Source organism: Gymnoscopelus microlampas (assembly GCF_963454915.1).
Source record: "Gymnoscopelus microlampas genome assembly, chromosome: 21".
Taxonomy (NCBI): domain Eukaryota; kingdom Metazoa; phylum Chordata; class Actinopteri; order Myctophiformes; family Myctophidae; genus Gymnoscopelus; species Gymnoscopelus microlampas.
The window spans coordinates 26202546-26223882 of NC_139958.1; the positions used below are offsets into that span (position 1 = coordinate 26202546).

The 21337-nt window shown below is 43.3% G+C and overlaps 1 protein-coding gene across 1 annotated transcript in view; it reads right to left on the reverse strand.

Moving 5' to 3' along the window:
• LOC311038129 (breakpoint cluster region protein-like) overlaps positions 1-21337 on the reverse strand; it is a 123797-nt gene that overhangs the window by 70872 nt on the left and 31588 nt on the right. The window contains exon 2 of the mRNA XM_084047480.1: positions 6077-6264. Within this exon, the coding sequence (XP_083903606.1) occupies positions 6077-6264 (188 nt within the window). The remainder of the gene's footprint in view (positions 1-6076; positions 6265-21337) is intronic.

Sequence of the window (21337 nt, forward strand, 5' to 3'; positions counted from 1 at the left end):
CTACTGGGGACAAAAAACGAATATTCACAATATATGTGAATGAATAGAAAATCTAAATACATCCTGCGTGAGACACATAATATGTGGATATGTAAGCACAGCACATTTCCCTCGCAGAATATGCCCACAGGCCACTGTCTAGAAGCACACGAGGAAGTAAATCCTCACTCCACTCGAGGCATAAAAGCATTCAAGAAAAAGTCTCATGAAGGGATTCTGAGATCAGTGCTATTTTAATTGAACTAACAGAGAGGTGGTGGTGGGTGGAGGGCCGGATGGTGTTTTAGACCCCAGACAACAATACCTCCTTCTCCAAGCCAGACCCACACATGACCTAAAGCATCTCCTTTCAACTAACACAACAGATCCATTGGTGCTTGGCTCTAACGTGATTTAGGGTTTCGTGACTTGCTCCTGATTTGTTTATGCACAAACTTGCGTTCAAAAAGAGATACACGAGAGTCAATAGAAACGTTTTTTATTAGCCTAGCGCATTAGTATCAGGCTAGAGGGCTTGCGTAGAAAGAAACCGAGCGTCAGTTAGTAGAATAACATTATTTCCCCTCTCTCGCTTTTCCTGTGCCGAGTGGAGGAGAATGTCACTTCCTATAAAGCAAGAGACAAGTTGGAGAGGAGGGAGTGGGTGGCGAATGGCGATGCATGCTTTGTTCCGCACTATATTAACCCTGTTCACCACGTTTCATTTTTCATGCTCTCATCTGCTTACCATCCCTTGTTTTCTGAAAACCCCAAAGAGATTGCTTTCAATCCCCATAGCGTCACTGTCGGGCAGAAACCTCGCATCTCCAAAACTGTTACTTTTGAGGATATGTAAACTACAGGCTTGTAGATCGACAATTTTTTATACCATCGCAAATTACAAACTAGGTCGTTAATTTACATAAAAAACATAAAAAATAAATAGACATTATGGAGATACAAGGTTTCTGCCCCATACAGCAACGATATAGTATGTCTCCCATGTAATAGAGCTATCTATGAATAATCCTGTTGAGGAGAGCGCTGCGTTATCTCAACTCTGTATCTCTGACCCCCTGCATTTCAGACAGATATGATGGACACTGACAGAGTTGTGTCTATGGGGGACGGATGTCTATTCTGGATGGAATGTGCCATGCCATGCTGTGCCATAAGATTACTTTAATTTCAGAGAAAAACACGCTGTTCTGTGCAGGCAATGAAGTGCCATACCACCCCCACACAGATACACGGTATGCACAGTTATTAAATACGTGGAAACACTATCAAATATTCGGTGAAAATAGGCAAACATTTGGCGAAAATAGCAAATCTACATGCTCACAATGCTATGCAACACGAAAAACCCACATCCCACACATGCAGGCACCGGACACTATATTTATAAAGCATCCGTACTATGTCAGTACTATGATGTCATCTCATCTCCATATCAGGGCAACATTTCAGCCCAATCCAACCTCCACTGACTTCCAGTTTAAAATAAAAGTATTAAAAAGTGAAATATTTCAAAAAGTATAAAACATAATATAACATAATTATTACCTCTTCTTTCCCAGATTGTATGTGAAAAATACTCAGGGCCTACTGGCAGCTTGCACAATAAATCTGGCTCTGATCTGCTCTGCGGTTTGTGAGATTAGGCCGGACATACTCACAGACCGTCTTCTAGACCAGTGGTTCTCAACCTCTTCAGGCCAAAATAATCATCTTTGAACTGGGGAGTGGGGACCCCCCAAAATAATCATCTTTGAACTGGGGACCCCCACCCAGGTAAGCACTTGGAATGTAGGAGTTTTTGCCTTAAATTATTTGACAATTTGGCCAATGTTTGACCAGTTTTATAGTCTAGTTTGTTGATTACTTTTGATGCAGTCATGGTATTTTCTTTTCTTTTCTTTTCTTTTGGAGGTATTAAAACTGTCTTAAAAGTACTTAAATTGTCAGTTCATTGTCATCTGGGGACCCCTCCAAAATAATGTGAGGACCCCCCTGGGGGTCCAGACCCACAGGCTGAGAACCACTGGTCTACACGGCTGAGCCCCAACAGCAGTGCCTCTCAAACTTTTCTGATTTCAAGGACGTCCATAACTCTGAGGGTCCCTGGACCCCACTTTGAGAACCACTGGCCGACAGTACCATAAAAATGTATTCTGGGAACATGCATCAGCATCAACAACCACTGGCCATGAATCATGATGATGACCTCACAGGGCTATCAGCCAATGACGAGCCAGTCACTGGCCCTCTTGGTCCTGACTCATCAGTTTGAAGAAGGCATTAGGATGATGGTTTGGAGGAGGGACTGTCTGAAGGAAAATGAAGGACGCCGGTAATTCCATTTGCGAAACAGTTATTGAAAGCCCGTCTGTGTGCAGAGAAAATAACTGTGTTTGATTGTTTTATGGCCACAGAATTAGTTTAACTGGCTCTTAGCCGTTAGCCTTTCCCAACCTTGAAAACACACACACACACACACACACACACACACACACACACACACACACACACACACACACACACACACACACACACACACACACACACACACACACACACACACACACACACACACACACACACACACACACACACACACACACACACACACACAGAGAGAGTTACAGCATTCATTTCGCTCAGGGATGTTATCTGTAAACAAGCGTTTACTCAGATAATCCCTCTGAATCTGCTCTCTACCATCACACTGCGCTATGAGAAACAGGTGTGCACTACTTGTGTGCTGCTTACGCCCAGATGTGTGTGTGTGTGTGTGTGTGTGTGTGTGTGTGTGTGTGTGTGTGCGTGCGCGCGTGCGTGCGTGCGTGTAGTTGGATGTGTGTGTGTGTGTGTGTGTGTGTGTGTGTGTGTGTGTGTGTGTGTGTGTGTGTGTGTGTGTACTGTACGCGTGTGTATAAACGCGTTGACTCAACATTGTCCAACCAGTATGTCTGCAGCTACTATGCCACGCCCCCCCGTGGTGACGACACGTTGCCAAGCACTATACACACATGTATGTTTGTAAATTAAAATCAACGAGGGAGCCAAGCTCACGGGACAGGTCAAAGGTCGGCTGCAGTCTGGGCCATATCATTCATTGGCAGATTCAAGCCATCAGTCAGAATGACAGGCATTCATTCAGTACAGCAGTGATGCAAGACAAAGGGGGTGGAGTCACTGATGGTGCTTCATGACCGCCGCTGATACAGTTATTCCCTCCAAAGGAGCATCTCAGCATACTGTAACCCATTACACTCTCCCTGGGTACTCTCTGTCCTAATCGTATTGCGACACAACCATACTGTACTACTAGTGTGAAATCAAGGAAAACATTCCCAACCTATGGCAATATTATTTGCGTTTCGTTTCGTTTTTTATTTTATTGTTTATCATGTTTCACTGAAAGCCTTGTGTCTGTGCTATTACTTAAAACTTACCAAGTAACTAAACACCTTGCATTTATGCTAACTCTATACACCTTGTGTCTACTGTATGCGATCACTTAACACCTTGTGTCTACTGTATGCTATCACTGAACACCTTGTGTCTACTGTATGCTATCACTGAACACCTTGTGTCTACTGTATGCTATCATTAAACACCTTGTGTCTACTGTATGCTATCACTAAACACCTTGTGTCTACTGTATGCTATCACTGAACACCTTGTGTCTACTGTATGCTATCACTAAACACCTTGTGTCTACTGTATGCTATCACTAAACACCTTGTGTCTAACTGTATGCTATCACTAAACACCTTGTGTCTACTGTATGCTATCACTAAACACCTTGTGTCTACTGTATGCTATCACTAAACACCTTGTGTCTACTGTATGCTATCACTAAACACCTTGTGTCTACTGTATGCTATCACTAAACACCTTGTGTCTACTGCCGGCCACAACCTGTGCCTTGCTGGCAACAGCATCCATGTGCATTCTGACTGTTGACTGCGATGGGGGATGGGTGAATGTTCATGTGAGCATGTGTGTGTGTGTGTGTGTGTGTGTGTGTGTGTGTGTGTGTGTGTGTGTGTGTGTGTGTGTGTGTGTGTGTGTGTGTGTGTGTGTGTGTGTGTGTGTGTGTGTGTGTGTGTCACGCGCTCACGCAAACACATGCATGTGAGTGCGTGTGCACGCACACACATGTTAGGGAACTCTCCATGGTAACCTTTGAAGAACGGCAGACGTCATACATCACCGGTTTTCTGTTCACATACGAGTAGAAAAGAAGAGGGAGGGAGGGAGAGAGGCAGGGAGGGCGGAGAGAAGGATGAGAGTAGCGAAGGGGGGGCGCGATAGAGAAGATAGGTAGTTCTACTTAATACCCTGGATGAGTGTCTTCACCGGATCACTGATTTCCGGCGACAATGAAGCAGGGGTCAATTCTCTCCTATCAATATTGTCGAACAGTTAGATTTCTCATCAACATGACAGGACCGAACAAGACGGATTGCTCTAAGACTAGATTAGCCCCCTTCCTATCACTGTATTGGGGTCAATAATATCAGTGTCTACAAGCTCACACAACGTGTTGAATTGCGACATGTTGTGAGCTTGTAGATCTGCTATTTTCAAAACAATCTTGAAAAAGAAATGTGGAAAATGTGGAATGTTTTTGAAACATTTTACGTACACAAATTGTATAGGAGTCCCTGGTGCAAAATATTTTCAGATGAGGGTCCGAGGACAAATACATACTAATTTGGGTGTCCATGACATGAAAAGGTTTGAGAACCACTGGTTTAAACAACACTAGGAAGCAAGCCCAAATAAGCAACTACACTTTAGAAACAAGCCCCAAAAAAAACCTGCAACCCGCAAATACAAATATTTACAAGCGACTTAACAGAAAAGCAAGCCCAAAGTCGCTTAATATAATAAGCAGACATGGCAACACTGGTCAATATAACTATTAGCCATCTATTGACACAGAAGAGTGACACCAAAAGAACACTTAACAGCTTATTCTACTACACCATTTCCAGTACGATCCATCTGTATTGGTAGCATTACCATTTCTAATGCCGGGTCCGGAGACCACTAGGGGTCCAAATGGACCCTTTTGGGTCTGTAACTCTGAGAGTGCACAAATGGAAAGCATAGGTGCCATTTTAGATTAGATAGATAGATTGTAGCGTTGGCTATTCAAAAATAGCAGATATACAAGCTCACAGCGCGTCACTTTGTGCCGCGGTGTGATCTTGTACATCTGCTATTTTTGAACATTTTTGAAAAATGTTGTTAAGAAATCTTGGAACAAATTGAATAATTTTGAATTATTTAACACAAATCTTCTATTCTGGGGGGGTCCCTGGCACAAAATATTTTCAGATGGGCGTCCACGGCCAAATATATATACATTTGGGGGTCCTTGACACGAAAACGTTTGAGAACCACTTATTTAGAAGGCATTTGTAGATTAGGTTTTAATGGCTTAATGCAGGGGTGGGCAACTTTGATGATGGAGAGGGCCACTATATTTCAACCCTCACTCCAGTGGACCATATTGCATATACTGTCGGGCAGACACCTCTTATCTCCGCATTTTATTTTATTTTTCGCCATTCTGTCACAGAAAAGTAGCAAAAATAGCCGATCTACAAGCTCAAAACTCGTCGCAATGCGACGTGTTTTGAGCTTGTAGATCTGCCATTTTTGAATTGGAATCCAGATTTTGTTTTTGCTATTTTTGAATTGGAATCCTGAAAAGTAACATTTTTATTTTATTTCAAATGCATTTAGTTATACTTACAGTATGTTAACTTTATGAACTTAAACTTAAATACAAATACATTTGACATAAAGAAGACAATAGAATTTTAATACTAGTCATTTAAGCTACTAATATAGACTGAAGTAAATAAAGCGGGTCATGTTTGGAATTGTAACAGCTGAAATCAATAATATATCAGCATTCCGATATTAACCTGCGGGCCGCATTAAGTGAAGGTGGGGGCCGCATGTGGCCCCTGGGCCGCCAGTTGCCCATGTATGGCTTAATGCATATCAAACTGCAGGGGTCCTTGAGATGAACAGAGAAAAGGTCACTGTGGTTACGGTACGGTGTACTGACCGACTTGGACGACTCCAGGGATCCAGAGGAGAGGGTGTCCCGGCTGCTGCGACTCTTGGAGCTGAGGTGCGGCGAGGAGGACGGCGAGTCGTCGATGTACGGCAGGATGTCGTGGTGCCTCCTCTGCTCCTCCGCACGCTCCACATCGTACCCATAGCTGGGAGGAGGCGTTCCCGCAAAATGGCCGTCTGCCGAACAGAAAGAGGAAAATGTCAGCCAGGAATCCTGTGAGTGTTTTGTTTCTTTTTCGTCTTTTTAAAGATTTTTAAGACATCTTACTTGAGTGGAGAGTAGAGAGACCGATTGGGCTCATGAAGTCACGAACAGTGTTACATGTACAATCATGTTAACGGTCGACTTCACCCATTTTCAACCTATCTTCACATAATTGGTCCTCACTAATGCTCATGATAAAACGTACTATTTCTTTCAACTCGGTCTGTGTCTCATAGGAGGGCTGTGGACACTTCAGAAACCCGTCTACCAGTGACATCATCGTTAGGCAGGTTTTTTTCTTCAAACAAGATTTAAAAAAATATATTTGGATTTTCAATTATAGCACCCTAACTTTACAGGAATAGAAAGCCTGCAGTTTCTATTAGCTTGGATTCCCCATCGATGATGTCACTGGTAGGCGGGTTTCTGTACACAGCCGTCCTCTGAGACACAGAGCGAGTAGACAAAAATGGTACCATATTATAATGAGCATTAGTGAGGAATGATTGTATGAAGATAGGTTGAAAATGGGTGCAGTCATCCTTTAACATTTAAAAAATATGCTTTGTCCAAAAGATTTTTGTTTATTAGTTAGAGGGCAGTAGAGAGTCATACTGGAGAGAGAGAGAGAGAGAGAGAGAGAGAGAGAGAGAGAGAGAGAGAGAGAGAGAGAGAGAGAGAGAGAGAGAGAGAGACTTGGCAAGAAGTTCAATGAACTGGATTCATACCAGTGAAATTCTACGTGGTATAAGAATGTTGAGCCACCAATATTATTTCTGAGTGAAGATAGAGTGGGAGAGGTCAAATACTAGAAAAGTCAAGCTTTTAAAGCTTGACCTTAGGTTTCAAACCAACACAGTAGATGTACACAAATGGTCTGAGGTTTAGCACACAAATCCACTAAAACCACTGGGGGAAACCCGAGTCGTTAAAGTGCACAGACGTATTTCATGATGTCACACTGTTTGGCTAGTTCATAACACATTGTTGGCTTGTCAATGTTCAAGACGGGCCTCCTTGTGATTCCAGTAAAAAAAAACATTTTGGTGGAATAGGATCATTGTCCGGCGGCAAACTTCAAAGCAACAACATGGTGGGAATAATACAATCACTGGTTCGGGGAAAGTGGTGTGACATGGCTTGGAGGAAGACATATATTTCTAAATGTCAAATGAGAACTCTCGGTGGAATCTACGCCCCCTTTCTCTCCTACATTTAAACAGTCTCAAAAGCTGGCTGTGCTGAACTCCACTGGCGCTGACTAAGATTAGAAGGATGTTGCTCTTCTTACTCACACACACACACACACACACACACACACACACACACACACACACACACACACACACACACACACACACACACACACACACACACACACACAAGCACCCGTACGCTCACGCACACACACAAACGTGCGCGCAAACGTGTACACGCAGAATGCTCTCTCCAGTTGACACCAAACAATCGGCATTCTGTCTGCACCCCTATGAGCCCGGTATGCTCCCACACACAGTGGTGGAAAAAGTACTCAAAATGTTTTACTTAAGTAAAAGTATCAATACTGCAATGAAGAAGTACTCTGTTACGAGTAAAGGTCCGGAATTCAAAATTGACTTGAGTAATGGTTAATGTATGTTTTATAACGTAATAATTTATTATCTGCAAAGTAACTAGTAACTAAAGTTTTCAAATAATTGTGGTGGAGTAAAAGTACAATATGTTTTTCTGAGATAATAGTGGAATAGAAGTAAAAGTATTGGAAAGTGGAAATACTCAAGTAAAATACAAATACCTAAAAATGTACTTAAGTACAGTACTTAGTTACTTTCCACCACTGCTCCCACACAAGGGTTAGTGGTCAAGACACCTCCCCCAACACACATGCACGCACGCGCACACACACACACACACACACACACACACGCACACACACAATGAGCTGTCAATGAGTCCACTGTCTGTCTGTACAGCATCTCTCTGCAAATCTACTGTAAATCCAAATGTGTCGGGAAATAACCACTTGAACTCTAGCGACCAAATTCTGAGGGGAACATTCACCGAAAATAGCCTATTTTACGAGTTAGTTATAGGCTATTTTCAGCGTATTTTTGGTGTAGATGGAAAAAAGAGCTGACCAAGTACAGAGCCAACCCTGGTCAACAAAGTATTCGTATAGAGGGTTTAAAGGAGGAGTTCACCCAAAAAAATACTTATTTTCTATCAATTGCACACCCTATGAAGCCTTGAAAATAGCAGATCTACAAGCTGCTTGGCAAGAAGCGTGAGCTTGGAAATCGGCTATTTTCACTTCTGCTTAAAAGTTACATTAGTGGAATTTATGGAATTTATTTTAATTGTTTACATTTTATTCATGAAAATCTTTCCAATGCATGTATTTTTTTTTTTACGCAACCCACAATTAGGTCCCGACCCACTGTTTGGGAAACAGTGGTGTAGTGGGTCCAGGGCCTGTCTGACCTACAGCCTGTCCACTGGTCCATTCCAGCCAACTAACTGCCATGTGTATGAGTGGTGCCCCGCGTGTCTGATTCAGTCAACTGTCTTGCAGTTGCATGTTGCCAGAGCGATCCACACAGGAGGTCTGTGTGTGTGTGTGTGTGTGTGTGTGTGTGTGTGTGTGTGTGTGTGTGTGTGTGTGTGTGTGTGTGTGTGTGTGTGTGTGTGTGTGTGTGTGTGTGTGTCACATACACACGTATGCATGCGTACATTGACACGCATATGTGCATGTGTTGTGTGTGTATTATAGGCTAACGACAGCACCCTTTTTGAGGGTGAGGGGGCCGGTTGTTCAGTGAGTGACAATTAAAATACATATTTTATGACAATTGTTGCAGAGGGTATGAGTGTGTAAGTAAGCCTAGCCATCACACCGATTTCTGCGTGCGTGCGTGCGTGCGTGCGTGCGTGCGTGCGTGCGGAATGCCTGTGGTGCCTCCACAGCCCTAAGGCCAGGAATAGAGAACATCCAAATACTAATTTATAGACGGCAACCTCCTCTTAGTTAAAACGGGGCATTGTCACAATGCTACTGAAACTATCCACAGAATCAGTATAGCTATTGAAGAACATGTAATTACTGAGCATAGATGAATTCTGTGTCTGAGGCTTGTGAATAATGTCCGTAAACAAGGCTCATGTTGTTTACACAAGAGAACTAAAGGGCAAATAGCTCTAATACCCCTGATAGCAAACAAAAGGGACACATTAGCCACAACAGCCTGCTAGCTCCTCGCTTCATAAATGAACAAAGGATTTCGTGAATAGATTAACATTCATAAAAATCATTCATATTCGATGCGATCATTAAAAGATGTACTGTATGCCTTCAGCCTAAAGGTCCAACATAATGTGCTGTTAATGTGGATTTCATTTCATAGGATGTTATAGCGTAAGATAAACTATAATCAGCCTTTGCTAGTACATGTTAGTACATAGTACATTGCTAGTACATGTGTATACATGTGTGTGTGTGTGTGTGTGTGTGTGTGTGTGTGTGTGTGTGTGTGTGTGTGTGTGTGTGTGTGTGTGTGTGTGTGTGTGTGTGTGTGTGTGCTTGTGTGTGCGCGCGCTTGTGGGTGTGTGGTGTGGGTGTGTCGTCCAGGTCATTGCTCAGCTCCTCCATGGTGTACTGCAGTAAACATCCCATCTGCTCCTTCCCCTCTTTCATCCCACTCTTCTTTACCTCCCTCCAAGCACCCCCCCCCCCTCTTCTCTCAGAAAGATATTAGCTCTAACATCTGGGAGGGCCATTGTTCACAAACGTCAGAGTAGTAAGGAGTGAAATTAACAGCCCACACACGTCCCTATCGCTCACTCTCCTGCTTATTCTTCGCGACGCGTTGTCAGCTTGTAGTTTAGCTATATTTTGGGGGCGGATCAGGCTGAAACCGTTGCCCAAATATGGATTCGTACATCATAGGTATAGATGCATCATAGAAGTTGTTGCAGTAGACTTGCCCAAATATGGAGTTCTGTTCCACCCGGCCTGGCGGAGATATGTGTTCCATTGAGTGACCCTTTCTAGTTCATAGCTGGAAGATGGAAAATGGCTAATTTCTTGTTAAATAAAAAATAAAATAAAACTAAAAACAGTAAAGCCTCAACCAAGTGTAGAATGTTGAATTTGAACGAATTGATGAATTTAATCTAAATCAGTTTTTCTACTGTACAAAATAAAGGAATTTTACAACTGTTGCTTTTCTTGCTTTGTCCCGCTAGTGTAGGTTTCTGAGTCACTTGCATCAGCATTCACTCAGCAATCTCAAGAGTTTAACACTGAGGAGTTTTAACACTAAAAGTGTACAAATGTACCACAATTGACTGGTACAATTGACAATTTTCACTGTGCACCGCAGACAGACAAAGGAATCAGTTGTTGCAAAAAGCCTTGCAAGTCTCTGTGGTGAAGGAGAGGAGGTCAGGTGGAAAGTGGTGCGGTTATAGAGGAGGGCTGGGTAATATGATTTCAAATCAACTAGACCATACCCGGTCGACGCATGCGTGGGGGGATATGCGCACATGATCTGGCAACCCGGGAGGCAGTTCGTCCCATAGCTGGGCAGCCCCGTAACCATGGCGACAGTGTTTGACACAAAAACGCTAATAAGAAGCTGAGATTTGATGAAATTGAAAAACGGGCTTCACAGTTAAGTTCAGATGGTAATGGTCAATGGCTGTGTGCAAAATCAGAGCAATTGGTCCAGCCAGTGGGGAGAACCGGGTAGCTTCACCACCACTACAAACGCACAGAGGTTACTAGAATTATAGTAGGATATAAGTTTTGCCTCAATCACGATTAATTAAAAAATAAAAATAGTGAAAAAAGCAGATCTACAAGATCACAACGCATCGGCTATTTTTGCCATTGTAAAACAAAGAATAATACAGGAATACATTGATTATATCGAAATATCTATTTGAATTGTTTCGTGTCGATTCCTTCAAAAATGTGCCTACATGAGCAAGATCAAGTCGAATATTGGTTCTAAATATTATTTTTGATATTGCCCGGCCCTAGTGTGTAAAGACAGAGAGAGAGAGGTGGAGGGAAAGAGAATGAGTGGGAAGATAAATTAACAATAACAAAACGCATAATAAAGAGAGCTAGTGCAAGAGAGAGAGAGATGACAATGTGTAGATGGACAAAGAGAGACTCTCTCGAAAGCGACATCAGATATCCTCGACGGAGGAAACTGCATCTCCAACCCCCACCGTGATGCCCACCCAGCACGGCCATCATAAATCTGCTGTGGCTGCTGACGCCTTTATTGGAACTACTAGGGGAGGCCTGGCCTCCACCCCAGATCATCCCGTCACCACCAATATAACCCTGTCCCCACACACACACACACACACACACACACACACACACACACACACACACACACACACACACACACACACACACACACACACACACACACACACACACACACACACACACACACACACACACACACACACACACACACACACACACACACACACACACACACACACACACACACACACACACACACACACACACACACACACACACACACACACACACCCCTATGTTTACTGCCACACCCAGTCCCATAGGTCTTAATGTGATGCTACAGTGGGCCAGGGCCCTTTCTTGTTAATCCAGCTATTTGGCTAGACAGGAGAAAGTAGTCACAGTGGTGGTTTTTAACAAAGGTTTTAATACAGAAACATGTTTGCCAGTCCCCCCCCCCCATACATCGTGTTCCGTGTACACTACATTGTGCTGTTTGGTGGCTCTGTGGATTTGGGAGGGGCTCAGCTCATTGAAGGGGACAGGTCTGTATCCGGAAGATAAAGTGGACGCACCCATGTCTGTCTGTGTGTGTGTGCGTGTGCATGTGCGTGTGTGCGCATGCGTGTTTTCTATCCCTTTTCGCTGATGTTGCAGTTTTCATTACTGCCACTCCAATAGCAGCATCAAAAATGGTCTGTGATGGGATAGGAAAGTGGGGTGAGAGTTGCCTCAAGGAAAGGGAGGGGGTGGGGGGGGGGGGGGGGGGCACTTTCCCCAGAGCCCCTATATCCCCTAAATATCCAATTTAGATGCAATTTAACACAGTACACTGTGAAATCTGGGGTGTTAATACAACTCAGAAGGCCCATTTTATTTCACACTCTCAGAGTTAAACGAACACTCAGAGTTTTGCAGTGCAGGAGGCATTGGGACTGGAGGGGTAGATGAGTGAAAATGGGAAGCTGTGGAAATTAAAGTGAAGTCTTAGTTAAAGCATCACTGGGGAGCTGGGGGCAGACATGTCATCAAAAATGAACTTGACAGCAGCGTTCCGGTGGTCCCATGACAACATAGGCACTTGACAGCGGTTAATTTGATAACTGCCAGTATATATATATATATATATATATATATATATATATATATATATATATATATATATATATATATATATATATATTTATAATATTACGATATCCAAAATGTATATCCGTTTTCTTTTTTTATGGGGCCAGGCTTCCAGCATGGACCCATATTGTTATTCGCATTATTTCCGTTTCTTCTTCTGCCACTTTTGGCAGTTCTGGCTGAACCGTGCAGTCGCTTTTTATGAAACTCGGCCATATGATAGATGGTCATGAAAAACGATCAAGAAATAATTCTCACAATCTTTCGTCAAAAGGTGGCGCTATAGCACTCAATTGAAAAATGCCAACTTTGAACAGGTACAACTCATGCCGTGTTTGACCTACAGCCACGAAACTTCGATGCACACATGCGTCTCCTCATGCTGAACAACTTTCACACTCTGACTTTTGACCTCTGACCTTTAGATCTCCCACCATTTGGAATTATATGAAAAACAGTTAAAACCTATCTCCTCCTGGGATTTTTGAGTAATCTGCACGAAACTTTTTACACATGAACTTTGGACCTATACCAAAAAACGTTTGCAAAATATCTTCCATAAGTGAAAAAATGAAGCTTTAATGAGCCAATGAATATTGCAGTTTTATGACAATTATTCATCTGCCCCTAACACATACATGCAGACTTACCATTCTTTGAAACTTTGCAGAAATGTAAAGGGCCATTCCAAATATCACTGAAACCAATCTTACTCCAATTGGTCAAACGGGGGCGCTATAGCAATTTTTTGAAAATTGAAACTTTAAACAGGCAAAAGTCATGCCTCGTTTGGCCGACAGCCATTAGACCTGCTTACACATGTGCCTTGACTAATGAGGAACACATCTATCACGTTGACCAGTAAGCACCGCCCTTAGATTGTCCGCAATCTTGAGCAGTTTGAAAAACACTTAAACCCAGGATTTTTCAGCTATTTGCGTGAAACTGTATCATCTGTGTGATCTCCTTTCACAGGTTCTTGTCTGTTGGTGGCTTCTCGCTTAAATGTGTGCCCCACAACCTGAAGGTCACCAGTTCAAGCCTCACTTGGTGCAGACTTCATCTAAGTTGCATTTCACACAACATGACTATCAATGAATACATCTGCAATTGTTAAAGATAACATGAAATACTTAATTCAGTGTTTTTTACATACAGCTGATCTACAATCTCAGAACTTTTCAGATAGCAATGAGAGTATGTTTTTTCAATGTATAACATACTTCATTGTGAAAATAGCCGATGTACAATCTGACAACTTTTAATGGTTTGTGAGCTTGTAGATCGGCTACTTTCACTAGTTTTGCTTCTGAGGAGATGTACAATTTCTTAATTGGTAAATGGTTTGTGAACGAGTGATCTTAGTGTTAGTGAAACAGGGGCTTGGGTCATGACAGAAGGCAAGAGTTTTTGATCCTCAAGAGACAATATCAGCCTGGACAAAGCTATAGCACTATAGGTAGTGTTGCAGCTACCTAAGAGTGCCTCACGACCACAAGGTTGCTGGTTCAAGCCTCACTTGATGCACACTCATTTAAGTTGAATTGCAAAAAACATGACTCAATCTATTCCGTTTCCATGGCTCTCTCTCTCTCTCTCTTCAATCTATTCCGTTTCCATGTATTTCTCTTCAATCTATTCCGTTTCCATGTCTTTCTCTTCAATCTATTCCGTTTCCATGTCTTTCTCTTCAATCTATTCCGTTTCCATGTCTCTCTTTCTCTCTCTCTCTCTCTCTCTCTCTCTCTCTCTGAGGGTCGGCCATAGCTGAGTGGTTAGTGAGCCCGCCTAGGGAGCCAGAGGCTCTGGTTGCCCCAGGTACGATTCCAGGCCAGGTCAGCAAATGTGTCGATGAAATTTGTCCCTGAGCAAGACTCTTAACCCCTAATTGCTCACAGGCCCTCATTGGAAACAAGACCGCAAGGACTTTCGTGAACTGACCTGTTAAAGGAATTATCATTTCTCTTTCTCTCTCCTGGCCCCATATTATCGCTGCTTGCAGCTATATTCTTTTCTTTTTTCCCCAGGTTGAGTATGCCGATAATGGATTGGACATGCCCGACATGTCTGTCTTCACATGACATAATTCTGTCAAGTGAAGACAGAATTATCCCTTTTTTTGTCTATTCTCAACTGATCATGAAAACTACTGTCACATTCATTTTTTTATCTGTGGATTTAAACTCCTACAATGCCAAGTGATTATCAGGGTGGGGAGTCCCCAGTTCAAATATGATTATTTGGGGGCCACTGGTCTAGACGTCTGCTGATGAGTTTCTCTCCCCCTGACATGGATTGGAGTTATTATAACAAACCAATGCGTTTCCTGGAGGTAAACTGTGTGTGCGTGGCATTGATAATCTCTGTGGAAACAGAGCAGCAGTGCTCAGTTTCCGTTAAAAAGCTGGGACCATCGCCAAGGTAATGCAGCTGGTATCTTTCAAAACAAACAGCACAACCCCCGTAGCGTTAAAATCATCTCTTTGTTTCACAATTTAACGATGAGACAGAAAACTGGAGGGATAAAAGACAAAGCTGCCTCACCCCTCCCTCCATCTCTGGTGGAGGGAGAGGTGGAATTGAGAAATGAGCAGGGGAATTAGGATGTCTATGGAGTGTGTGTGTGTGTGTGTGTGTGTGTGTGTGTGTGTGTGTGTGTGTGTGTGTGTGTGTGTGTGTGTGTGTGTGTGTGTGTGTGTGTGTGTGAGTCAGAGAGACGTGCCCAGCGACACCAGAGGGAAGCCGGCATTCCCCAAACCTCCGGGCTCCCCTGCCCCTACTGCGGACGGATGCGAACGGACAGACACATTATCCCATTCAATCCGGGAACGCATCTACAGATGTCTTCTAAATCCTAACAGTTTTCTGAAAACCGTATGTTGCTTATAATATCAGTGGTTCTCAAACGTTTTCATGTCAAGGACCACCCAAAATTATATGTATTTGTCCACGAACCTCCATTTCAAAATATTTTGTTCCAGAAGCAAAGATTTGAGTTACAAATGTTCGCTTTGAAAATATATATATATATATTCAAAGATTTGCACACATTTTTCACAATCTTTCAAAAATAGCAGATCTACAAGCGACAGATCTGCCCCTCCCTGGAGCAAGCGTCATCATCGTACACGATGGACAGCTAAGATGGAGAGTGTGTGTCGAATTGATGTTGAAAATGTAATAAAATCATCGTGACATAGACATACTAGAAGTCTGCAAAGTTCAGTATGATTGGTCCATGTCGTGACTATGCACAACAGTAAAGGTAATGATTCTGTGTTACCTTATTTGACTGAAATATATGAAAAATGATTTGATGTAAAACTGTCACGGTCATGCTTGTCACGCACCCACGCACCCACACACACACACACACACACACACACGCCTTTGCCAGTGTTGTATTATCTTATCCTTTTTTTCTTCACGACATGCAGAGAAAGACGGGTTGAATGGTCTTAACTTGAAAAAAGATATAGTCTTGTCAGAGTACGAATAGGGTGTGTCCCCTGGACGAATCAATTACTGCATCCTTACGGATATTAGTACGTGACACAGGACGTGTAGGCAACAACATCGCTGTAACCACGTGTCTCACAGGGAATTAAATGTATTGAGTATTTCAGAAATAGTCAGCTGTGATTCAATCACAAGTTGAATGACAAATTCCCACCACAGTTTAGCAGCTAAATAAAGGAACACTCAGGGGCAGTACTGGACAGGGGACCTTTTTTTGTGAACACAACCAAACAAAAATGTTAACAATTTATACAGAACTCACCCACTAGCACATATCTGGGCACACACACACACACACACACACACACACACACACACACACACACACACACACACACACACACACACACACACACACACACACACACACACACACACACACACACACACACTTATAGTTGGCGGTCGGGATTAGGGTCAGGCTCGGTCATGTCGTCCATACTGAAAATAAAGTGTAAAAATAAATAAAAAACATAACTGTGTCTGTGTGTTACTTGCTGATTTACAAGACAGTGCTCTGCGTCGTCAGTGACAACGACGCAACATGTTCATCATGGGAATTGGGAAGGGAACACAGCACGTGACATGCTCTCAGATGTAAACACAGCTGTAGTGAATGATGGAGGCGGTCAAACTGAACACTAACACTCAGTGTGCCCAAAGTGCCGTGTTTTACAGCATTCCCTGGGATACAGTCCCCATCCGCCTCTCTCACCAGCCTGGTTGTCATTTCTCCTTTGTCCTTCATCCTCTCTTTCATGCTCTTTCTCTTGCCTCTCTCACTCGCTTTCCTTCTCCCTCTAGTGACGGTCTCAGTGGACATGTGCCTTGCATGTATCGTATATGATGCATGTATGCGTTCAATTCCATAAGTACCCACGTTGTGTCTTCTCCGTCAACCCCTAAAGTCATTAGGGACAGAGACACATTTCTCACTAAATGCTCCCTTCCCCGCCACAAGCTTCATATGGGAAATTAGTGTTCAAATTACTGCAAAAATCACACAGACACTTGATTAATAATACAGCATGCTAAATTACTGGCTCTATTCTGGGTCATGAACAGCGCTCATTAGGATTGTGCTTTTTCTACAGGCGAAGATGGCAATGTACTTTTTGGTTGTAAAGTCATTGAATGGTGGTAAGGGGAAGATTTTAATGTAGAGAGATAATGGTGGGTGTTAAGTGGTTCAGGTATTGCTCCTCTCTCTCTCTCTCTCTCTCTCATGGAGACAATCACAGTAATAATGCATTTCTTATCTTCAATCCAACTATGAACTTCACTTTTGCAGGTAGATCCTTTCACAAAAACAAAATAAGTGAGTCCTTCACATCAGATAATTTGTGCTCTCTCACCGCCTCTTTCTTTGCATTCTCCATCTCTGTTTGCACTTTACTCTCTCTCTTTCTTACCCTCTCTCGCTCTCTCTCTCTTACCGTCTTTCTACCTGTCTCACTCTCTGCCTTCCTTCATTTCATTTTCTGGGGACAATCAGTAATCTGTCTATGGCTGTAAATCTTGAGGGCACACTTAAGCCCTCTGACACACTTTTTAATGCACCATGAGCGCGCGTGCGCGCGTGCGTGCGTGCGTGCGTGCGTGCGTGCGTGTGTGTGTGTGTGTAAAGTAGACTCATTAATTTATCTATGTTCGCCCTGGCACTTAAATCCTCATGTCTACCCACAAAGCATGTGTCCCCAATGCGTCTGCCTCACCACACATTAAAATCCTGAGTGTTTCCCAGAGAGTATACTCTGAGTTACAAATGGATAAATTAACACTGATAAGTTTACTGTGCAGAGAGAGAGAGAGGCAAAGCTACATAGAAAGACAGGTTTTAAGAATGTCATGTAAAGCTTAAGTGCATTAGGAAGAAGAAGAAAAAACATACTATTTTACAATGTCAGAGTTAAATTAACACCCAGGATTGTATTATATCGTTGCTGTCAGGTGGAAAAGTCCCAAACCGATTTTTTTAAATTATTGTTTTAAAAATAGCCGACCTACAAGCTCACAACGCATCGCATCGTGACACGTTGTGAGCTTGTACTGTAGTGTAGATGTGCTACTTTTACTACTATTGTGTGACACTGTTGTACTTTATAATGAAATAGGGCATTAGTTTACCAAAAGAAAACATCAAAAGTTGAAATATGGAGATACAGGGTTTCTGCCTGAGAGCAACGATATAGCAGGTCTTTATTCTGGGGTCAGCGCTTCTGCTTTTAGAGGTCAAAAGGCCTCAAAGCCCTCAGACTGGTGAGGTCAGAGGTTAACCTATTTTTGGAGAGGCTACAAAAGGTCAGGAGGGTCTTCTGTTAGGTGTCAATATGTGTGTGCGTGTGTGGTGTGTGTGTGTGTGTGTGTGTGTGTGTGTGTGTGTGTGTGTGTGTGTGTGTGTGTGTGTGTGTGTGTGTGTGTGTGTGTGTGTGTGTGTGTGTGTTCAAGGATGTGGGGGGTCTAAAATCCAATTACAGTACACAACAGCGTTACCACTTTTGTTAACCACCATTGAAAAAAACGATTAGGAAATGTCAGTGCCAGCACAGAGGAATTTGCTCTTATCGAATGAAGCAAAAACCCTAAAGTGCCACCTACTGTGTCAGTTTGCTCAGAAAGAAGTGTGTAAGAAAATGGACACATACTGTACTGTAGTGGAAAGAAATAGAAAAACAAACATATCTTGAATCTCCATCGGTCCTTTTGGCTGTAAAGACTATTGGAGTGATCAACTAAAAAGAGAGTAGTAGGAGCTCATAAATACTAGCAGGTACAGTATATAAGTGATAAGTGCAAACAAAATAAACAACAACAAAAACTAGAAAAAGTGCTCCTCTGAGCACAGGTCTCCGCCAGGCCAGGTAGGTTATTGTGGCCTCCTGGTGGCGCTATAATAGGAAATGATGTGAAAAGGGTGCCATTTCTTCTTAGACCTTTCAATCAATCGGACACTGCTTTTGAGGCATTTTGTTGCAAAAATGTGTTTTGCTAAATTAGACCTGCTGGTGGAGCTATAACAGGCCAATGTGAAAAGGGTAGCATTTCTTCCTCGGCTTAGTGGGAATGTGCGTGCAAGATTTCACGGAAATTGCACGATGCATTCATGTTTTGAGGCATTTTGTTCAAAACTGACCTACAGTATCCTGCAGTATCCTGGGTTAAAAGGCAAGGTATGAAAGTCAGACTCAAGGCGAGATTTAAACGTCTCGGCGTTGGGGGCCAGTTTGACATGGGAGGGTAGCTTTTACTACTGAAAAGGCTCGGTCACCACTGGTCTGGAAAAAAATCACTACTAGCGCAGTGACTGACTATAGATCAGCTTGCTCCACAAGCAGGTAAAAATTGCACTCTCATTGATCTACGGTACGGGCTGCGTGTGTGTGTGTGTGTGTGTGTGTGTGTGTGTGTGTGTGTGTGTGTGTGTGTGTGTGTGTGTGTGTGTGTGTGTGTGTGTGTGTGTGTGTGTGTGTGTGTGTGTGTGTGTGTGTGTGTTTGTGTGTGTGTGTGTGTGTGTAGCATTAGGTCCGCTCGACTCTGCAGCATGCCACATTACCCCCATTACCGTCCCCAAAGGTCCTCAGAGTGTGTCTCTGGGAAACCAAACCATGTCCTTATAGTAGTTTTGCCTGGACAGTTTGCCAAAACAAACAGAACATATAGCTTCATCTGACCAAAAATACAGGCTCAGGGTATTTCAACTAATAAAAAGGAAGACGTTTATTAATCCCGTGGGGGAAATTCAGTTTCAGCTTCACCCAGCTGATGGCTGCTCAGATGGTCATGATGAGTGCTCAGGGGGGAACCAGTGGCCTTTCGATAACCAGAGTGTTACCAACTAAGCTACGATCGCGCCAAATATTGATATCATCAAACCAAAACCAGTGTGTGGATGATGTCCCATCCTCACAGGCATCATTCACATCTTAACGGTGAATCTTAACAAAATACAAGCCTTAGGCTACAGTAGGTCCATACTGTAGCATTACTTTGCGACTGGGCTGCCCTAGCGCGTCTGACATAATGGTCTAGAGGGGCGGGTTCAAAATCTCAGGAGAAAAAATCCGCGAGATCCCATTAGTTCACCGATCTGTCCGTCAGCCCCCGCCCCATGCCCTGCCTCCTCCCCTAATGTGCAGCATTGAGAGCCCTGATGTCACAACATTTGGAGCGACGCCCACTGCACTCTGGTTGGTTGGGGAAATGAAACACTTCCTATGCCAGGAACGAACAGGCTGGTCCAGGCTCTTATTTTTGAGCAAAACGCGAAGGAAAATAAAAGCCTCGAGATCGAGGCTACTTCTCGACAAACCAAGGACAGGACAGCACACATTCAATACTTTACATGCATCGATTGGTGATCGGTTCAGCACCACCGGCGATGGACTCACTTTGACCCAGCAGTGGCACCATGCCTTGGGTTAAAATACACAATAGGGCAAAGCACTGGGAAGAAATCGTAAAATAACAAGTTTCTTTTTAAATTCTAAACATTAAAAGATATAAAGTACAGTAGAGACTGCTGTACAGCGATGGGGTAGCGACAGATGCCGCTGTTCATAACTTGATACAATTAGCAACCCACTGAACACAGGATATAAATCAAATAAGATTTTACATCCAGGAGAAGAGGAGATAGTGTGAGAGAGAGACAGAAGCTACCGCAACGCTCCATGAGTGGTACTGACTGACCCGCCTTGATTGATTGATTGATATTTTCTAGTGAAGCGTATCTGAACCCGAACCAACCCGTGGGACAACATGCGGGAGCTCCCAGACAGCAAACGGGTGCTGTGGGAGCCAACACACTGGCATTGATCACAAGGGCATCCCACACCTACTGTACCTACTGTATGTGGACATACTAAAGAAAGATGCAGGGGCAGAAAGTGCTGGGGAAATAGCCAGAAACATGGAGTATCAAGATGATTGGAAACGCCGCAGGAGGGCTTCTCCAAAGATGACCTAGAGAGGGGTTGATCACACCTGAGCCAGCCTGTCTACCTACAGCCAACTACTACAGTACACCGAGTTTGGTTCAACCCACAGCCCTCACTCAATGCCCCTGGCATGGCTATTAATACCGATGGTGTTAGACGGTAGTCAGAAAACAG